At 38.9% G+C, this 22,504-nt stretch overlaps 1 protein-coding gene across 2 annotated transcripts in view; it reads left to right on the top strand.

Moving 5' to 3' along the window:
• Nucleotides 1-21,801, top strand: part of EGF (epidermal growth factor) — a 57,922-nt gene extending 36,121 nt beyond the window's left edge. Inside the window, exons 15-25 of one of the 2 annotated variants that reach the window (XM_018072255.2) lie at nt 1,300-1,467; nt 2,213-2,362; nt 2,778-2,924; nt 3,586-3,702; nt 4,683-4,808; nt 6,727-6,846; nt 8,607-8,757; nt 11,415-11,579; nt 15,059-15,161; nt 18,065-18,167; nt 19,655-21,801. In XM_018072255.2, coding sequence (XP_017927744.2) covers nt 1,300-1,467; nt 2,213-2,362; nt 2,778-2,924; nt 3,586-3,702; nt 4,683-4,808; nt 6,727-6,846; nt 8,607-8,757; nt 11,415-11,579; nt 15,059-15,161; nt 18,065-18,167; nt 19,655-19,878 — 1,574 coding nt within the window. In that variant the 3' untranslated portion in view covers nt 19,879-21,801. The remainder of the gene's footprint in view (nt 1-1,299; nt 1,468-2,212; nt 2,363-2,777; nt 2,925-3,585; nt 3,703-4,682; nt 4,809-6,726; nt 6,847-8,606; nt 8,758-11,414; nt 11,580-15,058; nt 15,162-18,064; nt 18,168-19,654) is intronic. The other variant, XM_018072260.2, reaches the window with a different exon arrangement.
• The last annotated feature ends 703 nt before the right edge of the window (nt 21,802-22,504 follow it).

Here is a 22,504-nt window from a genome sequence, read left to right as displayed (position 1 = left end):
CTAATACATTTTGGGATCCCAATTTCATTACTGAAATTAAACATCATCCAGTTGAGGTCTACATCAAAAAGCAAAAACACAGATCATAAAAATCAGGTGCCTACAAAACATACCTTTCAGAGAGGCTCAGACTGCAGCAGTACAATGTTGCACACATGCAGGCTGTGAGGAAGGACCAGCACCAAGCAAACCTGCTTAAACCATGAAGCACCCACTCTGAAACCTAGTGGACATACATGGAAGAATAGTATGTGTTCTTACATTCCATTGCAAAAAGTTTTCCCAAAGTCTAATTTGAAATCAGGAGATTTCTAAGTGTACAGAAAGAATGTTTAGTCCTATATGGACTAATGACAATTTTCTATCATGAGAGAGATATTAAAAAGAGTCAGAACCATTTTGTGAAGATCTTTATGTCTGCCCTTATATATGAAAGTGTCCTTTGGATCCTGAATTGCTGTGCTTATCTCTGGGGATCTGAATTTTCCTAGTACAGATAATGTGCTACCAAGGAAAAGTTCCTGTACTCTGAACTTGGGGTGGAATTTCTCACACCTACTGCTAGTCATGTAAGTGTTAGATGCCTGGTTGAAGCTGTTGTCTAGCCTACTGTTGTCATCAGCGAAAAAAGAGGAAGCTACCCAGATGATCCATTGCCTCCTGTAGTTTGTGTTAGCTGTTTCTGTTAGTTAGCTGGCTACATGCACATGTGGCCCACTGTATTGCACTTGTGTGTACTTTTGGCACTTTCAGAGACCAAAAGAGACACTGGGTTTGGGGTCCTACTGTGGATCTGTGGATACAGTGTCTGTAACTCCCAGGCTGTTCTGTATCAGTACACTTATGCAAGATGACAGATGACATGAGTTCCTCTCTTCCTTGTTGTGTGAAGACTGAAAAAGGAGCTGTGTACCTCAGCAGCTCTGTGCTGGGCCACTTACTGGCAGAGGAGGGAGTCACTTCAATTCTGAAAGGCTGGTCCCAATGCTGCCTCAAGAAGTAATGGTGTCTGAGGTAGAAGGATTTTGTGAACTTCATCTTTTTGGAGATCACCTGAAGTATACAGACTGTACTGAGCCAGGCAATTGTCATAACCTCCTTCACTAAGAGCATAAGTAACATGTACCCATGGTCCATCGTTCACAGACACTTATCCCTGCCCATGAGCAAAGAAAGTGAAGAACTGGCTATGGCTATGCCCAGTGTTAGAAGTTGACCTGTATGAAGACTGCTTTTGTTTTCATGGTTTCTTGTGTATGTTCTGCAGATGTGGAAATGATAAATCTAATGTCTTTGTAGGCCACCCTTTTGCTGTAGCGGTGTTTGAGGACCACCTTTGGTTTTCTGACTGGGCTAGGCCATCACTAATGAGGGTGGATAAGAAGACCGGCCAAAACAGGGTACGTCTTCGAGGCAGCATGCTGAGACCCTCATCAATGGTTGTAGTGCATCCTTTGGCGAAACCAGGTATACTGCAAAAACTAAGCAGTCATTCCCTTCCAGCCTCTTCTTGTTCACTGATGTCGGTAGAATAGATGTCCTTGGGGAGATGATTATCTTCTCAGAAATCATCTCTTTTAAAAACCTTACATAGTCAGACTGGTATTTATTGAAAGCATCATCTGGGCATGTGTCCCAGGAATGCTGACAGTTTTTGTAAGTTTATGTTCATGCCCAGGAATAGATGCTGGTCAATTGCCACGAGGCTGCAGTCTTTAAATTCCTATTTATCCTAGTTTATTAGCACTCCTCACACACACAAATAATAACAAATGACATGGAGAAAGATTTTGTAATATCCATTAGTTTTGGATCAAATAATTTGATTTTCTCTTTGGAACAATTCCCCTGTAAGAGAAAAAAGTAATTTAGTAGACTAGGATTGAGAGAAGGTAATCACAGGTTCCCTATGCTCTTGTAATGTTCTTTCAGGGAATGTTAGGACTCTAAATATTAAAGGAAAAATAATAAAGTGAATAAAATAATTACAAATGTGGTACATATATTAGATACAGAATATGCGAATCTGATTTCCTGCCCGAGACTAAGTGATAATATCTACGCTCTACTATATGGATCTGTTGTTAAATAAAGAATTTAAAGAAGTGTTCTAGTTTTTGTCAGTCCTTATTCCTTTTCTCAACTTTGCACACCTACATGAAGATGTTGACTAAAGAAATAGCTTGTTAAGTTTCCTGTTTTTCTGCATTAGGGGCAAATCCTTGCCTTTATCAGAATGGAGGCTGTGATCAGATCTGTGAAAACAATTTTGGAATTGTACATTGCAAGTGCCATCCAGGATTTGGGAAAACTCAAGATGGAAAAACCTGTCATGCTCTGGATTCTTCCAACTCAACAGAAGGTACAATCTTCCAGTTCCAAAAAAGACCCTCCTCAAACCTTTGAGGATCCTGACAGATAGCATTGAAAAAATTCTCCTTGCTCTAACATAAGGAATGATGGTGTGTTGTCCTGGGACAAGTCTGACCACAGTAATTTTTTCCCTTGGCATTTTAGCAGTGAAAGAGAAGTGTGCAGTGCTGACAACTATTGTGAGCAATATGTCACATTCCTCCTCTTTTGTATTTGAGGAAACCCACCAGTGAGTGGTTTTAGGAATGACCTGAGGTCAGAAACAGGCTAGTCTGGGAGGGTACTGATGTTTATTTTAAAAGGAAACCACCATGATTATTGGAAAGTAGACAAGGGATAGAAAATCAGAAGGTTAATTCAGTAGATTTAAATAGTCTGTGTCACTTTTTTCTTGTCTTTTTCAGGAAGTGTCTCTGTGCACAAGGATGTAGTGCCAATGCCACCACCAGAGATCGTGCTCCAGAGCACACAGAGCAATGGGATTTTTAGGGATATGGACAGTGGGCAAAAGCAGAAAATAATTTTTTTGATGGCTGAAATCATGGTATCAGGTAGAGTCTGATGATTGTCTTCCTTATATTTACTGTGAGGCTCTGAACAGGTTTATAGAACAGAAAGAAATCATAGACCTCAAATTAAGAAAAACAATGTCAAGACTGGTGGCATTCATGCTCTTAACGTTCTTACAAGAAGTTGGGTCTATGCAGTTATGCCAGGTAGGACTGCTTTGCTTTTTTTGTTTGTTTGTCTCCATGTTCCTTTGCTATGTCAAAAAAAATTGATAATATTATCCTGGAGTAGAGAAAAAAGATTCTAATTTGGAACACTTGGAAAGTGTCTCCCTTAGACATTTCAAGTCTATTAAGTACCTCTGAACAAAGCTGAAATAAAACCATTGAATTCTACCTATGTTTGATGACACTAGATCATTAAATTTTCTAGGTTTTGAATACATTATTCAGAAATCCTTATACTAAATGACATGTCAACAACATCTAGACAAAGTGAACAGCCCTAATGCTTGTCATCAATAATCCTGGAGAGCTAAGTTTCAAACTTTGACTGTATGTTCTGGTTTTCTTAGGTTTTTTTTGTTTAGTTGGGGGAGGGTGTTTTTGTTTTTTTTTTTCTTTGATATATACACAGTACCTCTTTTGATCTTTCCAAATACATCTAGTGGATTGGGTTTTTTTTGCTTTGTCTATGCTATAGATCAAGATGACTGCACTGCACTCGAATGTTACGTCAATGCAGAGTGTGTTTTGCTGGAAGATGGTGCCGTGTGCCGGTGTTTGAAAGGATTTACCAGGAAGGGGAACTCATGCTATGGTAACAAAAGACATTAATATAACTTTCAGAAAACTGTCGACTGTGGGAGAGGAAGAAAATCTATCTTCTTTCACATTGGCAGCTCTGCTGTGTGAGCCATGACAGAAAGGTCAATAGTATGAAAGGGATGATGAGCAGAGAGCATGTGAGTTGAAATGGCTAATTGTCACATGCCTGATTTGCCCCTGAGTCATGAGAGTTAATCCTAATGATATTAACAAGACATAATGGGGATAATAGGAATAAAAGTATCATGTATTCTTTTTAAAAAATTGCCTAATTATAAAAGCTCAGTCCATAGACATGATAGACGGCGTATAATTTAGAAGTTTGTATTAAGGAATCTCTTAAAAAATTAGTATTCCTGATGTAATGTTTATGTAAAAGTGCTGCTCTTTTTTCTTTCCAACATTAGAGACTAACAACCATGCAACACATTGCTTAGGGTGGTCTTTAAATTTTTGGACTTGCATGCAACATAAATGGAAGAACTTTGTCCTCTCATAAAGGGCAGGACAGGAAGGTGTTAGAAAGAGAAAAAAATAACATTTGATGGCTAAGCATGAAGACTAGAGGAGTTTATGTTGCAGTAGAAAGGGAAAAAAATTGTAAGCTTATCTGTTCTTTCACAAAACAAACTTTCTCAATAATCTTAAAGGTCTTTTCCATCCTGAAGGATTCTATGATTCTTTAATGTAAGGCTCTGTTTTGAATTTCTTTCAAACAGATTTTTTTTTAAAAAAGTGGTATTTGTGGAGCCTCTAGGTCTCCAGTTGACTCTCTTAGGTTCTTTAGAACATCCCCCTCGAATTTCATACCAAAAAAGACCACAAAGTCCTTCTCTTTTGATTTGCTTCAGATGCATAAATGACAAGTGACAGCACAGTCTGAGGGAGATTCACGATGTAGATGTTTCTTTTAATTGATTTCCTTGATGGTTTCATGACCCATGTGTTCCATCTCCTTGTTTTATCTCACAGATGTTGATGAGTGTGCTGTAAATATGGACCACTGTGATCGAAATGTGTCGGGCTGCATCAATACAGAAGGGAGCTATGTCTGTAAATGCCTGGAGGGCTACACTGGGGATGGAGTCCATTGCTATGGTATGGGCATGTGTGAGGGCTGTGCTGTGTCTGGAAGGCTGGGACAGGATGAATGAGCAAGAGACATATTTTATGATTTGGGCTAGCCTTCCAACAAGCTGTGAAGCTGTCGTCTGAGCTGTTCTGGTTCATTTTAAATAATTTGGTAGGGGCATGGATACTAACAGTGGCTTCTCCAGACAGCTGACATCTATCATTTCTGCCTTTTTGATTTTTTCCTCCCTGTTTGAAGTGTGGTAACCTCAGCAACTGATCAATATGCAAAGCCTGTAGTTGTCAGTGAATATCTTCTCTCATTGTTTGCACTCTTTTTAGTAGTTATAGAAAGAGAGAGAGGAAGAGTGAAGGGGAGGAGGGAAGTGGAGGTGAAGCAGTAGAGCTTTATTGGAAATCGTTGCCATGAATATAAACGAAAGCAGGTATTGAGTGTGTCATAATACTCATCAAATAATTCCAGGTCTGTTTAATAGGCATGAGGCTCAAGGTGTGACACTGACAACTTGAGTACATTTAGAGTCCTGTTAATAATCAGACCCACTGATTTTCCCATCCAACTCTAATGCCAGGTCTCTAGTTCATTCCTTTACATCTCTTAAATTCTTAATCCATTTTAGCGGTAAATATGAACAGGAAGCCTTATCTCTCCAGTATTTGATTAGCACACAGTTTGTTCAGAGCTGTATGAGAGTCTTGGCTTCTCTTCTGTCCTTTTCTTTTTCCTTTTTTCCTTTTTTCCCTTATGACCTAATTCAAAACCATTAAATTTGAACCAATTCTTATACAATCTTTGCTGGACTTTGGTTCTTCAACACTGGTTAGGATGGCTAAAAAATTAAGAACAATATCACTATTATTGGCAGGGTTTGGAAAGTATCAGAGGCCGAAGATTCAAGAAAGCCTTTTGCCTACAATGGTCAGAGACAGAGGTCATGTCTTTGAGAATGTTTGGAAGTGGAGATGAAAGTGCACACAGAAGTGACAAACTCCTCTTTCTTTCCCAGCACCCTATAGAAGGCACGCCCTCAGGCAGCCCTGGAATCTTTCTGTCTGTGGTATAGTTGCACAGCTAGAAGGATTGTGTTACCTTCCACTATTATTGAAAAACAATCTATTATCTTCCTGAAGTCTTGAAATCCAGAAAATAGTAAGATTCATAGCATTTTATAAAAACTACAATATTATTATGATGTAAACAGAACTGGAACTTATTTTGTGTTTGATGACTTGAAATGTATTATGAAACCCAGAAACCGGTAAGTGCCTTCGTACTTCAATTTTAGATGCCTTCCTGCATTCACAATGCATTCCTGCATTCCATTTCTATACTGTTTTGAGCCATATCATGTTAATTTTACTGTAGAAAAAGTCCCAGTGGTTTAAGCAATCATTTCACAAAAACTGGGGTAGTAGATCTGTGATTCCTCAAAGTAGATCTGGCACATATATTCTGCTGACAGTTCATAAAATGAATCAGAGGCTGACAAACTCTGGTATGTGAACCCATTCAAAGGTCCCACCTTTGAGGGGCATGCTTAGGCGCTTAGAAACATGAAGGTGCCAGCCTGGCAGGAGCTACTGCCGTGGGTTTTGCTAGAGAAGGCGTGGAGGCAGGGTGAGGGTATGCAGTAGGATGGAGGTGAGAGGTATATATGAGCCTAACACTGGCTCTGAGCCTGGAAACTCCTGTAATCAGGGAGCCTCTTCACAGTAATTCAGATCCTCATGCACTGAAGTGTTCACACAAACTGAATAAATCTGTAGGTTTCTAGACCTTTTCCTTCTGCCTAAACTTTTTGTTTAGGCTGAACTAAGTGGATAGTACAGGGGGCAGCTCCCCACCCCCAAACCCTTCTGCTGTCCTTTTAACTGATGCTCTGAGTCATTTCATTCTTCTAACTGCAGACTGTTTGGGTGACAGATATTGATGAGTGCAAGACGGGGTCCCACACCTGTGGAGAGAACATGACCTGCACAAATACAGAAGGAAACTTCACTTGCTCGTGTGCTGATCATGCTTCTGGAACTGGCATCAGTTGCAGTGAGTAAATGGAGTGAGCAAATAAAATGAAGTGGCCCTTCATTAAGAACAGTGTTCTTGGATAAATCGTTATACTTGGAAACCAAGATATCCCTGTACAGTGACGTACCGACCAGATTGTGGATGCATCTAGCATTGCTTTAGGAGGCTGTTTTGAGGTGGACTAAGGAGACTAGATCTGAGTTTAGTTTGAAAATATCTACATTAAGGTTCAGTGTCTGAATGTAACAACCAATCTATCTAATGGCCTTTACAATCAAAAGCAGAAGTAAATGCTCCTTGGAAGTAATATTTTTGGAGGTAATTTCAGTCTGTGTCATTTTTCAAACGCTCTGTGCCTTCCTTCCCACTGCAGAAGTCTAGCTCAGAAACTGCACATTATTTAAGTCTCACTTGATTCTTCAGAAAAAACTTGTCTTTCAGATCCTGTCACTAATTTTTCAAAAGGGCTCTGAAACTCTTTAGAAAATCTGATTACCTGTTTGCTGAAGGGAGCTGCAGAAGGTTCAACGCTAGTGACTATCTGACCCTCATTTCAGTGCCTCAGTTCTTGGAAAATGTGGAGCTAAGTGACTCATTGTATTACTCTGTGTCATCCCCCCTGGTCAGGGTGAATTTTACTCCAAATCAAGTGGTTATCTGATGATGGAGGGACACTGTGTGATTTTCACAGATCTATTTCTGCAGAAAAACAGAAGGAAATTATGGCTTTCTTAAATAGAACATCTTTTCAGTTACTTAAGCTTTCAGTAGTTTCAGATGTCACTCAGAAAATGGTGATTTTAAATGATGCATGACTTGGAAGTAATGCTTTCTAGGTCCCTCATCTGTCAACCTGATTGCATGTCTTCATAGGTGTTAACACACTGGTTTTACTCTTTTAGCAATTTTAGCAAGATGCAATTTTCTTTGCAGAATGCACACACACCTGGGGTTCACTCATCCCTTTCCACTGAGGCTCTTTGCCAAGGCAGTTCTCCCTCCACTGAAATTTTAAAAAACAAATGTCATTGAAGGTCATGTTGCAATACAAATGGTGTGCAGCATAAAACTGATCCCATAATAGTATGAAAGCAATTAGGTGTGTTTCTTCTAAGCCATAGTGCCAGAAATTCTTTGCCATGTATCTGTTTTGTTCTGACCTATAGATTTGATACAGCATCAATGTAGGCAAGAAAACACTCCTTTTCTGTAAGAGTATGTCTGCACTGTAGGTCATGCTGTGCAGAGGTATTAGTGCTACTTTTAAAACCAGCTAGTTTGGATAGCTGTGTAGATGACAGCGTGTGCTATTCAGAGCAGGCTACAGAATCCTTTAGAGAACTGGGTCCATAGGGTTCCCTACTTCCCCAGTTATGTTGCTATCTGTATGTGAGCTAGCTCTCTGACTGGTCTTTATGCATGGTAGAGATTTACCATACCCCACAGCTGCGTAAGTAGCAAAAATCATTTGAGTGTAAGCACCTAGACAATTAATGCAGTTTCTCCTCAGAGCTGGACTCACACATCTAAATAGACAGAACTCAGTCTGTGGCTCTTTCATTGCAAATCTAAAATCAAGCATATTTAGTAATTTGATCTTAATTTATGTGTGTCTAAATTTGATAACAACATAAGCAAATAATTAAAACACAAGTAATTAATTGAAATTAGATATTTTTACCTACTTTTGTACCTTGAAGTTCTGGAACTCTTTTGTAAGATCACATTGCCAATGTGGCCAAAAGCTTGAGATGTCCTTGTGAAATCCTCTGTTTCAGAAACTACTGTTCCCCCAACTGTTGTCAACAATGAATACTCTACACACGCTGTGCAAGGTGATATTGTAGGATGCCCTCCTTCGTACGAGTCATATTGCCTTCATGGTGGAGTGTGCAATTATGTTTCTGATCTACAAGATTATGCCTGCAAGTAAGTACAGAAATTTGTAGTTTTTGTTCTAATGAATGGCACCCTTATGGTGTTACCCTTAATTAAGTGCAGGCAATGAAGAGTATGTCCGTATTATCTGTTCATGCTAGCAATTAGAATTAGACTTTCCTCTTTTCTGTAAGTGATCACTGTAAGTTTCAGTATGTGGCCATTCTGTTCACACCCATTGCAATTAATAGTAGGATTGGATTTGTTCCCTAAGGACTAGATTCTTTGCTTTGGAAATGGGAGGTAAGCTGTTAAGTGATTAGTGCTCATGGCATTATAAAAGAGGTGCTTGCTGTCTCTCCTGTACATATTGTGCTGTTGGTCTTGCTGTTCATGTGTAGCATTCAGTGGGGTGGAAGAAGACATCTCTGACTTGTCTTCTCTGATTGAGATGGGGGACCAGAAGTGGTGTCAGCATCTTCCCTTACAGTTTGAAGAGTCTTGGTCCTTGGTAGAAAGGATACAACATAACAGCCTTCTTAAAATCAGGGAGAGTAGCAATGAGACCTCAAAAATGAGACCTCCTTCTCCTCTCAATATTTTTGTGAAGCCTAAGTCTAGGTTCCCCAATTGCAGGCACTGATAAAAGGAAGGAGAATAATCTCAACTCTCTGGAAATCAGCCTTAGCCTGTTCAGTGTGGCAGCCTAGTCCTATGGGCTAATAATTTCTTCAAAACCTTTCATGCTGCCGTTCAAGTCTGTAACTTGACTATATTTGAATCTGTGCTGTATCTTTCTTCAAAATCAAGCATAAACATGTTTACAGTGGGACAAATCCAATGCCTGCCTCCTCCCTTCAGGTCTCATCTGGTAAGTGAGGACCTGTGCAGGGGATGGATGCTGTTCCATAGTAGGCAAATCTCCCTCTGTGTCTCAGTAATTCAGGTGGTCCTGGTATAACTGGAGTGAGGAGAGCAAGCTTTGTGTTGAAGGGTTTCTTTGACCCACCATTCCCCCAGGTCTTCCTTGTACTGCACTGCAGGAACCCCTGTACCAGTCCATTCCTGCAAGCAATGTCACATCCTAGGCTTTCTTATTTTTAAATATGAGTGCTCTCCACTGCCTAGAGACCTCTGTACCTGCAGAAATATGAAAATAATGTATCTCATGTACATACAAGGGAATGAAGTAGGTGCTTTGTGCCATGGATTTCCTAAGCTCACCAAAGACATTACATGAGATGGACTCATGGTCATCCCAAGTATCTGTTGTGAATTTTTAGTGTAAATTTTAGAGGCATTGAAAACTATCTCCTTTTTTTTCCACCTCGTTTCTTCTGTTGAAACTAAAGACTACAAAACTGCAGGACTTTCAAATTGGATCACATATTCTTTTCTTTTTTTGTTAGATGTTAGAGCATAGTAAGAATCCAAATACACATATTATTCAGTTCTAGAAGTGGAAGCAGTTAAAAAAATTAAGGAGTGACCATACTTAGCCATGCTCTTGGGGGCCAGGCTTTGTATGTGGACCTTGCTGGCTTCCGACCTTGCTGAATTCTCACTAGATGGCAGCATTCATTCATGTAGGCTCTCATATACTAACTAGCAAAAGGAAGTAATGGAAAAATGTTATTTAGCAAAAATATCTAGCAGAAATCACATACCAAATGTGATTTGTATTTTTATTAACAAAAGATCTTACACTAGAAAGTAGATCTTCCATCATATTTGGAATTCATTGTGATCTAATGTTAAAAACTTAGCATTTTTTCTGCCTTCCAGCATGTATGCATTCTAAATTGTGACAGAATGAGAGTACTTGTGATTTAATAATGAATGAAGACATAATAATTTCAGAATATTAGGTAAAAGCTACTGCTGGTTAAATCCTGTTTCTCTTGCTTGTTTGACTAGCCCTTGAACTTAAGTAAAATTAGACCAGTAAGAATTGCGAGAAGGAGTTGAGCCCATATTGTTCAGAGATTGTTACAAATTTAGTAGACTTTTAATTTTTTTTCCATTTATTATTTATGTGCCTCGTCTTGCACAGTAAAACTAGGCTGGAATTCTTTTTGATGTATTTCTCACTTTCTAGTAATTTTGATTTGAGGGTTTCATGCATTGATATTTCTAGGTTGTGTTTTACAATGGTAAAATTAATCAGATAAACAAAAATTACCTGCAGAAGAACCTTGTAGTAAAACTAAATTTCTAACCCATATGAGGGATTTTTAAAAACACTTTAGTTTATTTTTCATTTTAAAGATTCAGATTAAAATTCAATTCCTTTAACCAAATCACACTGAAAATATGAGTAAGTCCTATATTGCCTACTTGAAAGAAAAGAGAGCTTGCTGCTGGAAGCAGTCAAATGGAAAATCTTAGGGAAACACTAACCACACAGTAGGATTTAAGAGAAAATTATTTTTTTCCTATTTTTTACCCATTGGAATCTGAAAATTGTAATCTCTCTGTATAATTCTGTAGGTGATTCAATAACAGTAAAAAAAACATACTTGTAATATTGAATTATACTGGTTTTGACAGCATTCCTTCAGTGTCTTTTTGTCTTCACCGCTACTAAATTCAACCAGATATTTCTATAGCAGTTGCCAATGTTAAATCAATATGCAAGGTCACTGAAGTGATGATGTGGGGTTTTTCCACTGCCACCAGTTACAAAGTGTGCTCATTTCCTTTGGCAGCTGTGTGACAGGCTACGTTGGGGAGCGGTGCCAGTTCAGTGACCTGGAGTGGTGGGAGCAGCAGCACGCTGAGAGGGTGAAGATGCGGAATATCACCATCACAGTGTGTGTAGCTGTGCTGGTCCTTCTGCTGCTGCTGGGGTTCCTGGCTGCCTACTGCCACAGGTAGTGCTTCCAAACACGTGCTGTGATCGTGTGGCACACGGGCTGAGTTGCTGCTGCCTTTCACAGAGTGCTCATGGTGAAGAACGTGAGCTGTTCCTCAGCTGATGGAAAGCACCATATCAAGCTTGCTATTACTTTGCTTTGCAGTTATTGTTTGTATGAACAGTGCAGAAAGTTCTGGCACGTCCTTGCCTGCAGAACCCACATTGGTGTTAGTGAGCAACATGGGTCTGGAGGGAAGAGGAATAGACCTTATTAGGTTTGCAGAAGAGCCATAATTTGTGTTGATGAGAGAGTTCAGGAACATGCTATCTGCTTCTTCCTTGGTTTCCCTTAAGAGCTCTAGATGTCTGAAACTGTCATGATAGGGTTTGGCTCTTAACTGCCACCTATCCCATTAGTTTGCTTTGGTTTCCCTTTCAGTGTAGAGTGGCACCTGAAAGTTTCCTTGCCATTGAGAAAAGTAGCTTATTAACCTTCCAAAGCAATCTTCCACACTGATTATTCCACCAATGAACATGAAAACAATCTTCCTGGTAGTAGAAAGAGTAAAATCGAGGATGTGAGCCTAAGCACATCTGTTGTAAAAGTACTCCCTTGCATTTTCCATGGCTGTTATGAATTGTGCAGGTTTAGGATTCTTCTTGTGATAAAAGAATCCCTACAGTCACTATTTAAGAACTCGCTCTGATGTGAAATTAAATGTCATCGATGTCCCTTAGACTGGAAAGTGTTAAGCATTTAATAAGTTACAGTCTTTTGGCCATGACCTTGGCAGACAGCTGTTCTCTGAGGCTTGCTTAAATGCATATTTATATTTAAAAGTAAACACTAAAAAAACCAGAAGGCAACCAAATCAAGAGTCTCCTGCTGCATGCTGACCTGCCATCCGTGGCAGGATTTTTGTTTGTGGTTTAGATCAATTTTAAAATTAGACTTTCCTAGACATAAAAAGTTAAGCGACAAAAGAAGTTAACTATGGAAGCTAATGTTTTTCATTCTTAATTAATGGTTCTTGACATATTTAGTCCATAAAAGTAGAGAAGCTGCCAATGTTTCTTATTTTCTATTAACTAGTGATAGAGGTTCAGAATTAAAGCTAAGTGCAGCCTGGTTTGTTCTCATAACCTGGAACTCACATTTGAATCAGTGGATACATATAGAACATAAAAAATTGTGAGATTCTTATATTTCCCATATATTTCATATATTCCATCATGACAAATAGCCATATGACTCATTTTAAGGTGTGAAGATATAAAATTTCTTCCTTCCTCTCTCTTCCTGATTTATGTTTCTTTCTTGCCAAATGCTTTTGATCAATATAACTATTTACCACAACAACAACTTTTTAATTACACGCTCGACTGAATTTGAACTGCAGCTTTTATTAGCATAACTAGATCAAAATTAAACCACTGATCTAAAATCCCTATTTAACTGGAGTCTGGAAGCCAGTATTGGGGTTGAAATTGCTATATCACTTTTTCACATAATCTACTGTATTTTGAAATGTAGTGATTAAGTCTGTAATAGTCCTATTCCTTCCCCTGTAAAATGGAGATGCCTATCTCCTTTTAATTGAAGGAAATGAAGCTGGAGGTCCACACCTGCCAATTTGAAAAATGTGTGACCTGAAGGCTGAGTATTACTGAATTATTGTGTTGGTTTGTTCAATGACTATTGTCTGCCGAACAGCATCGTGTTTTTCTTAATATTAGATTTATGTAGTCTGACCGTATAATACACCAAGTTTCTTATCTTCCTTGGGAAGCAAGGAAACAACACTTCCTCCCCCCCCCAAAAAAAAAATCTGAATCACAGATTTAACACTGACAATTCCTCCACCTCAATTGGCCAAGGCTACACAAAAATCGACAGTAGGACTGGGATTAGGATTGAGAAATTCTCTGCCTCTTGCCCATGCTCAGTTAACTAGATTTCACTGCCCCATCTGCTTGTGCTCAGTTGAACCCGAAGACACCCATGCCCACCAAGTCTATCTGGCATCTGTTACTCTGGGCACTCTGCAGTAAAATGCAGAATTAGTGATCCTCTTGAGCCGAGCACCCTGTCAAGACTGTGCCTGTGTGTGAGCTCTGTGCAATGGATTTTACAATTCTTGAGTAACAAATTTTGTAAGCACTGTGAGCTGCAATGCAGAATCCAAGCATCAAAACATGCACAGCAGCCTTGCCACGATGTCAGAAAAAAGTCAAAATGGACTAATTTGGCCTATTTCTCAGCATTCTGCTCTGTAGATACACCCTCAGCTCTGACACCTGTTTGGTTTCATATTAACAGTCCCTGTCTTATCCTCTACAGGAGACAATTACCTTTTTTTTTATGTTTGAATATACAGAGATATGTTATAGAGAATCTGGGGGAATATCAAGGTTGGAAACAGGCCTTTCATATTTCCAGTAAAAAAGCAAAATACATTTACATAGTATTTTCATGAAGGGAGCAACATATGACGTATGCCCTTTCCCAGTTAGTATATAAAAGATATAGACAGAAAAGGAAAATTCCTAAAGAAAAAGAAAATTCCTATTTTCTTTGGTGCATGTCTATGTGATTTTATTAAAAATAGATCAAGTAAAAGGATATTGCAACCTAAGACTTCCAGAGTCTGAAGAATGTAACATTAATTTTGTTAGCTGATTCTTAGGAGGACAAAAAACATGTTTGCAAACTGAGTAAAGATGTACTGATTTGGATCTTAAGCAGTGTAAAACAAAATTTTATGTTTGGGCCTATATGGGCTTTTAATACTGTCTTATAAGTGATTGCTGTCTAACTGGAAAAATAACAATGTTTGAATTTCTGGAACTAGCCACTTAGAGCTTACTGTTCTCACCTTTTCCATCTCCAAATTGTACTCATGGATTTTTTCCTTTGCACTAATTCTGTTGGTCATGCATTTTTTCTGGAAGGTCTTAGTTCCAAACTTTTTGAGACTTTCAGTTTGTTTATTTCACAGTAACATCTGATACTGTTGCTTTTCATGAATGGTGCAGATGAATACAGAAGCAACTTTCATAACTGTAACTACCAATAGTGTACGAAAATACAGTCCAATTTTTATTTCTGAGCTTCACCCACAAATTCTCTTCATTGTATTGGCTGAAACAAATCTTAATAAGAAGAATGTGTTATAGATAGAATAATATAAGAAAATGGAAGGGTCTAGTTAAAATTATCAGGCCTATTGTTCATTCTAATGAATGATCCTTTACAGATGGCACATTAGAACAAATATTTGTTCATTTCTTACTGACTTTTGTTTTTGACAAGCTGTTTGTTTCAACCACTGTGTGGTAATTAAAATTGTGGTAAGAGTAATGCAGCCTTTCAAACCAACAAAAGAAAACAAAATATATGTCCCTTCTGTAAATACTGATAGAATAACGTGACAAAAAGCATCTTCTGTTCCTCCCAAAGCAAAATAATTTACTTCATCTTTTGTTCTGTTGCAGAAGTCAAAATTTGTATAAGAAGAATCTCTATGCAGAAGCGATAAGAGATGCCAGCAGCCGTGCTGACAATGAGAACGTGACACCTACTAGCAACAAGTCTCTGGTAACTATATTAATGTGGAGTGGAAAGGGAATCAGGAAGGATCAAAGAGTGTTAGGGATCCACTTGAGATTATCCATCAAATAATTCACATCTTAAATACATTAAATAACTGCTAGAGTCATCAAGTGCTTTGCTGTGAACCCTAGTTCATCTTACCTCATTGTTATCCCTCAAAGTTCACAGCTGCCTGGATGTATTGCAACCATTAGCCAGTGTTATTGTTAGCTTTGAATACAACAGTTGGGGAACTGTGTTCTAAATTAAGGAAATGGCAATGTGATGACATGGCGTATCACAGAGTTATTTTCACAGGAAAGTATGCCCTCTGTAAAAAAGGCTTCTTGGAAGCCAAGTATTGTTTGTGCTACATGAGATGTTGAACTTTATTTTGGAGGTTGATGAAATTAAATGTTCTGTATTAGAAGCTACTGCCTTGTAGAGAAAATCAACCAGGATTTTATTGGATAGTTTGGAAGGATATATGAAATACTAATTTTACACTGGTGTAGCTAAAAATGCCACCATGCTCTGGTTGTATACGACTCTTTCTTTTGTCATTTTTAAGCTGCATTTGGCCCCATAAAATCTGGTCTAAGGACATGATTCTCACTGGCATTAGAATGATATTACACTGCTGGGTGATTGCAATTGGAACTTGAAGTTGACAAGTGACATAACTTGCATCTGTGGCCACTTCTATGCCTGGTCTGAGACTCCTTTCTCAGAATGGCCTCACAAGCAGTTTAGGTAGTTTCTGGCAGGAATTGTGACTGGGTAGCCACTGGAAGACACTGTCAAACATATGTCAGTAGCGCTGAATTGACTTGAACCTGATTATGACATATTGTTCCTTAGCTGGTCAACTGCATACTCTGGTGGATCTTTTATTATTAGTATTTTTCCTCCAGGTACTGGATAGCAAATGTGCTGAATCATGGCAATGTCATCATTTGTTCACAGCAGAGGCAATATGCACAGCTTGCAAAATACCTGAGGTTGGGAAAATCAGAAACATTTGTTGGGTCTGAGAACAGCTTGTTGCCTGGGAGCAGTGCTTTAGGAGGCCTGCTGCCCATCAGCTCTGTCCCCACCTGCTGTTGACCCTGTAGTTAATGCAAGTTGCCAGTGACATTTTTGCTGATGTCCACAGCTAAGCAATGGACTGAATCAACAAAAACAAATCTAACCTAGTCATCTATTACACACTCGTGTTATATTTCAGCATGCACTGGGAGATATCAAATCCATTAATAGAGTAATTTATTGCAAATGGCTTCTGTCAGACTGGAAGAGGAAATCACTGACCCCTTGCTGATTATTGCTGCTTACACAGTAATGGATTCCTCTGGTTTCATGCATGTGATTTTCTCTGTGCTGATATGGCCATTAATTGTTAAGTTCACCAGGGCTTCATACATGAATGCACTCAGGTTAGAAACTGTAGGGTTGCCAAAAAGCAGTGGAAGCAGGGAAGTTGTCCATTTCTACTGTTCACATCAAGTGGATTTCTGGAGAGCTTTATGTAAAAAAAGAGATTATACTACATCAGAGACAGAAAACCCTATATGTCCTCAACTCCTAAGGTGCTGGAATAGTTTTTTGGGTGCTATTGATCTACTCAAAGTTAATGATCTTAACGAAGGACTTCATATTGGGACTGGATGATGCGTATGCAGTAACTGTGAAGAACTCATGAATTTCACTCATTTGGTAGTCCACAGTGCTACTACTCCTTTGTGAGGCTGGTGAGAGAGAGTGAAAAGACTTTCTTGTTCTTATCCATCTAGGTTAATGTAGAGCTGTTGTGCTATCACACATAACAAGTGTTAGGTACCGTGATACTGAAACTATACCTATAAATTTTCCAGGTGTCATTCACTTTTGCATTCACTTCTGTTCTGCCAGATGAGAGTACATTTAGCTAGGGGTACGTCTACATATATTTTCCACGTTCATATTAAAGTTCCATAAGCCAGGGTAGTCCTACTGATATATAAACCTCGGTAAACTTCTGCATGTACCTGGATTTCGGTGCTGTTCACAGACTTTTCATCCAAGTGTTTTGTGCTGCACAGCCAAAGATATTTTGCAGAGCTCAGTGTAGCTGAATTTCCTCTGGGGGTCTGTCATATGCGGGTTAGCAGCTGTAAGCCCACAGATTTTATGTAAATGAACTGATGCCTCTACATCTATATTCTATCCACATAAATCCACCAGTTATCCACCAGGACCCCCAAATCCGTCTTCTGTTGGAACATCTTATTTACAGATATTTTCTCTTCCTTGTCTCTGCTCTTTAAACATCACCCCTTTACTGGGTTTTCCTCTTTCCCCCTGTACAATTTCAGCACAGTGCTTCACATTGCTTTCCTCTACCTCTGTTTTTTCTGTTTTCCCCCTGGTCTTTTCAGCATGTTTCCCCAGAGGGTCTCGTCTTCTGATTTCATGGTCACTGTGGGATGATGGAACCACACTCCCCCAGGTGGTGTTGAGAGGCAGAAAGGGAGACTCGCTTCTTTCTCTCTGTTTCATGATTTCCTGCTGTCTGGATTCCTGCAGATCTTTTTAATACTTTAAAAATGGCCCTCAGTACTATGGAGAGGGTTGATTTTCATGAGCTTTTGTTCTTGCACCTGGAAGTGTTGATTTGCAAGGCAAGAGAGTTGGTATTTCTTTACTGGACTGGGACTGTGTGCTTACCAAAGAAAGACTGAGGTTGTCATCAACTCAAATGTTTAATTATCTGCAGGGGAAGGGCCATCCCAGAAGCCAGGATGACCTTTTTCCCTGTTCTGTGGTTGGGTGTGTGACCCTTCCAGTTTGCCTCTTGGGTTTCAGAAAACCAATGCATTTTATATTAATTTGGGCTCTGCATATTTTGTGCATATTGTATGTATTTGCAGTTTGCGGTTGTTAAGGAGTGTAACAGTTCTCTGGAGACTAAAGTGGTTGATCTAATTGAGTGTGAGACAGCAGATCCTCATCCTGCCTGTCCTTCAGAATCTGGTGAGTAGGATTACCTACCTTATTAGGTCTCTCCTCACCTTGTACCAGCAGGACCAATGGCAGATAAAGGAGATGGAGAAATCAAAATTTTATTTCTGGCCTGTTTAAAGCTGCTGTGCACAGCAGGTGCTATGTTCATATTGCTGTTAAGGACTATTCAGTCCTTCACTTTGCAGATTAGTCATGAGAAACTACACTACAACAGTGCTTTCACACTCAGAAGAAGCCAGACGCCTCTTGTGATAGAATAATATTGGATTTTTGCATCTTTATAGACCTTCACAGGTTTGCAAGTGAAGTTAAGCCCGTTTTACTGTTGGGTAATGTATATCTGTGAAACAGTATACTTTGACAGTCCTTATTAATTCAGGTAGGATAACTGAAAATGTATGAGGAGTCCACGTCGACTCCTGTGGCAGCAACTGCAGTTCTGCTTTTTGTGTTAAACAGATGTTTGACTGCTTGGGGTGTGTTTGGTGCTTAAACAAAGATGAGATGAATGAACAACATGTGCCTCCCATCCCTCATCCAGAGACAGCAGGTAGCATGAAGCACACAACAGGCTTCCATGGCCCAGAAGTTACCAGGTGGACCATTCTGAATTTTAGGAAATATTGCCTTATAGGTGGCAACTGAATCACTTAATGCTCAAATGGTGAGAACTGATGGAGAAAGACTGATATCCTTAACCCTTTATCTTATTTACCATATATATCTCCCAAGTGCAGAAGTTACTGGAGAAGCCAGTTTACCTCAGTCACTTAGAAATACACAAAGACAAATGTTTGAGGATACTTGAATGGGCAGACATTTTGCAAGATTTTCAAAATTCCCAATCCTGTCCTTAAACATTGGGTAGTCCCTTTATTCATCAGTAGAAAATATGCCTCACATTTACTTAGTTGGACTAATATTGTGAACATGTTTAGAACTGTACTGTCCAGAACAGGAAGACTGATGTTTCCTGTTAGGAGACTGTTTTCATTTATAGTTCTATCAGATGCAGCTATTGGAACAGAAATTTCCCATGACAGGTGTCTGATTTTTACCTGAAAATTTTAGCAAAAGTGGTTCAACCACCTTAGACAAAAAGACTGGTGAATGATCTGGATTTTTTTCTTACATGTTAAAGGAAGTTCTTATACCACGCCAGAGAATAATTCTAAGATCTTTTGACTTTGAAGCAGGGACTTTAATTGTGCCAGGTGGGTAGTCTTCCTGTTATGGGCATGCCTTTCCCTGTTACGAATTAAAAGGGAAAATCACGAAAACCTAGGACAAGTAATTTCTTAAAATCAGAAGCAAGTTCTTGACTTTACCTGTTTTTATGTTCTTTGACATGAGTTAGTATTGCAATTTTCTGGACCTGATCCTGTGCTTTCTTTCGTAGCTTTCTTCTCTCAAAGCTATCATTACTTTTCTTTTAGCTTAATTGTGGTGAATCTTCTCAAATGGCTTTCAGTAACACATATCCATCTTTTCTCCAGCGGAAGAACAGCCTATAACATATGACAAAGCAGCAGAGACTTTGACTGAAGAGAAGAGAGAACAAGGACATCAGAAAGAGGTTCCTGTTGGTGAGAAATCATGCCAGACCCTGGGAGTGGCGAAGGGCCCTCCACAGGTTCCCTGGAGCATCCATCCCAAGCCCCTACTGGAAAGGGAGCCCTGCACTCTTGCCCCAGCCAGCCTGCTGATGCAGCCAGACTAGAAGAAGCCTGGGTTTGAGTGGGAAAAGAAGGAAGTCAGCAGAGAATGGGAACTCACAAAACACTGAAACAATACTCATTTTTTCACTAAAATTTAATTTTGAAAAAACCCCACAAATCAAAACCAACTAGAGAAGTCCTTGCCACTCCTTCCCTGTCATCTCTGCTTGGAAGAGTTACTATGAGCAACGTGTTGGCAATGAGTACTCTATAAATATCACTGCTGCTAACTTCATTAACTGCCTGCTACAAGGACACTGAGGGGAAAATAGACAAGTGGGTGATTTATGAGTGATAAATATTTTCTTAATGGAGCTTGTTGTGAGTAGTGGTCTTCATACACACACGGAATCTAGAAACTACCTAGAAAATGGGTCACAAGGACAGCTGCAGAGAAATAGGAACGGAAGATGATGCAGAAAAATTAGTTCAAAATGAATGTTTTTATTAAAATACTGTTCATGGACACTATATTCCTCTCCCCAGTGCTGCTGACAGGCCAGTGTAACTTCTTGGACTTCACCTGAGATGTTCTTGTATCTGCTTCCGTGAGCAAGCACCAAATGGGATCTTGCATTTCTCAGGTTTGGTGTGCTGTAGGATGATTTGTGGGCATATGTTATTAATGGTGGGTGACATTTGAGGGAAAAGGTGATTCTTCCATTTTATTTCCCAGTATACACTGGTCCCTCAGAACGTAACAGGATTGTCTCTGGACCGAGGAGGTGGGTCCGTGTCTGCTTTCAGCCCTGTGAAGAGGAATGTGCTGGAGCTGTCCTGGCCTCACAGAAGTGTGTCTGGCACCAAAACCTGGTCCATTATGTAGGACAGTGCAAGGACAGAAGTGCAGCCAGTTGCTGTTCCAAAACAACAGGAGGAGTGGGTTAAAAAACCAAAAAAGCCACCTCAGTTTGGACTGACTTCCACACAGCTGATTTTTACTACCTGTTAAATTCAAGGGAACAACTGGAAAACTAAACCAATTTTTCTTGTAATTGTCTTTCTAACAGCTACTGTTCCCTTCCAGTTATTTACTAAGAACTAACTCTCTTATAAAGCTCTGTTGTATACAGAGTTGTAGCTTAACTGTTTAACATAAGATTAGCTCAGTTGGTCAGAGCATGGTGCTAAGAATGCCAAGGTTGTGGTTTTGATCCCTGTACAGGCCATTCATGTAAGAGTTGGACTCTATGATCATTGTGGGTCCTTTCCAACTCAGAATATTCTGTGACATTAAGTGATTTTCAGCTCTTGTCTTGAATTCCTGTGCCGTTTTCAGAACATTTTGGAAGACATCTGGAAATCAGCTAAATTACTAATAATGTTTTTTTTATTTGTATGGTACCTCTCAGTCCTCTGTCTTTGAAGCCTACTACTGTAACTATTGGACACCTCCTTTAAACTCTGCTACAGTGCCTACCATTAGTGTTCCTTGTAATTCATTAGCTGGTTAATAATGGCAAATGTTATTAATTTTTGTGTTTGCTATCCTGCTTTTCTGGGTTTTTTTGAATCCTGCCAGAAAGGTTTGGGATGTTGTAATTTTTCTACCAGCTCTGTAGGCCAACATGGGAAAGAGTATTGAAAGACTCTTACCTCTTATCTAAAACAGTTACACACTTGAGTAACTTTGTGAAGTTAGTTCTGATTTATGTTGGTGTAAACAGTAAGAACATTGAGTCCAAGGTGTCAGAATTACAAAAATTATAATGCTCTGTTGTGTAGATGGTTGTCATTTGTCTTCTAAAGTGATTTTTGCAGGTGGTTTTGAATTGTTGAGTCTGTTTTCTAATCACATTCATTCTGAATTTAGAATAAACTTGTAAAATAGGCATTTCCAGAGTTTAGTTGGAACTAACAGCTATGAAGACTCTTTCTCCTGTGTGAATGGCAACAAGGGTATTTCCACGGAAAGAGAAATGGTTTAGAAGTGTTGGCACACTAAACTGTGTTCAGGAGCAGGAAACCACCGTGTTGAATCATTAGTATTTGGTAGATTTGATTTTAAGTTCAGTATAGTTTAATTTAATTAACATTGTTAAAAGAATCTAGTTTGGATTCCCGTCCTTCGGTTCATTGATCTTGTGTATTTTGACGGGAAGAGAGTCCAGCTGTAAAGACCCCAGTTCAGAAAAGCATTTTGTTTCCATAAAAGTTACACAGTAAAAAGACTTTGATCCATGCACTTTGAGTTTCTCTGGTGAAGTATGTTTGTGAGCTTAAAATCCAAGTAGTGTGTTGAATGACAGTCAACATTTAGTTGGAAGTTTCCCCAATCAAAGGAAATAAAGATTTGTAACTTTGAAACCTGACTAAATAAAGATGTTTCAGATTCCTTAAAAATTAGTTTACTATTCTATCCTGGGTTTTTGTTTACTTTGCTTTCCTTCAGTCCAAGGATCTAATTTTAAGTTGATTGTATTCTTTAAAGAATAAGATTGGGAAACCTATTTTTTGTAATTATACTGTTTGGACTTTTATATGTTTCCTAAATTCAGCTCTAAATTGAAAATAATCTTTAATGTAGAACCTTGAAATGATATTTCAACACAAATATAATATATTTGGTTTATTTGTATGTTTATAAAGCTATTGATTTATAAAATAAAACAAACAAACGAACAAAAT

This window comes from Manacus vitellinus, unplaced genomic scaffold (assembly GCF_001715985.3).
Source record: "Manacus vitellinus isolate BGI_N305 unplaced genomic scaffold, ASM171598v3 scaffold_0_pilon, whole genome shotgun sequence".
NCBI lineage: Eukaryota > Metazoa > Chordata > Aves > Passeriformes > Pipridae > Manacus > Manacus vitellinus.
This window is presented reverse-complemented; position numbering and strand designations above follow the sequence as displayed.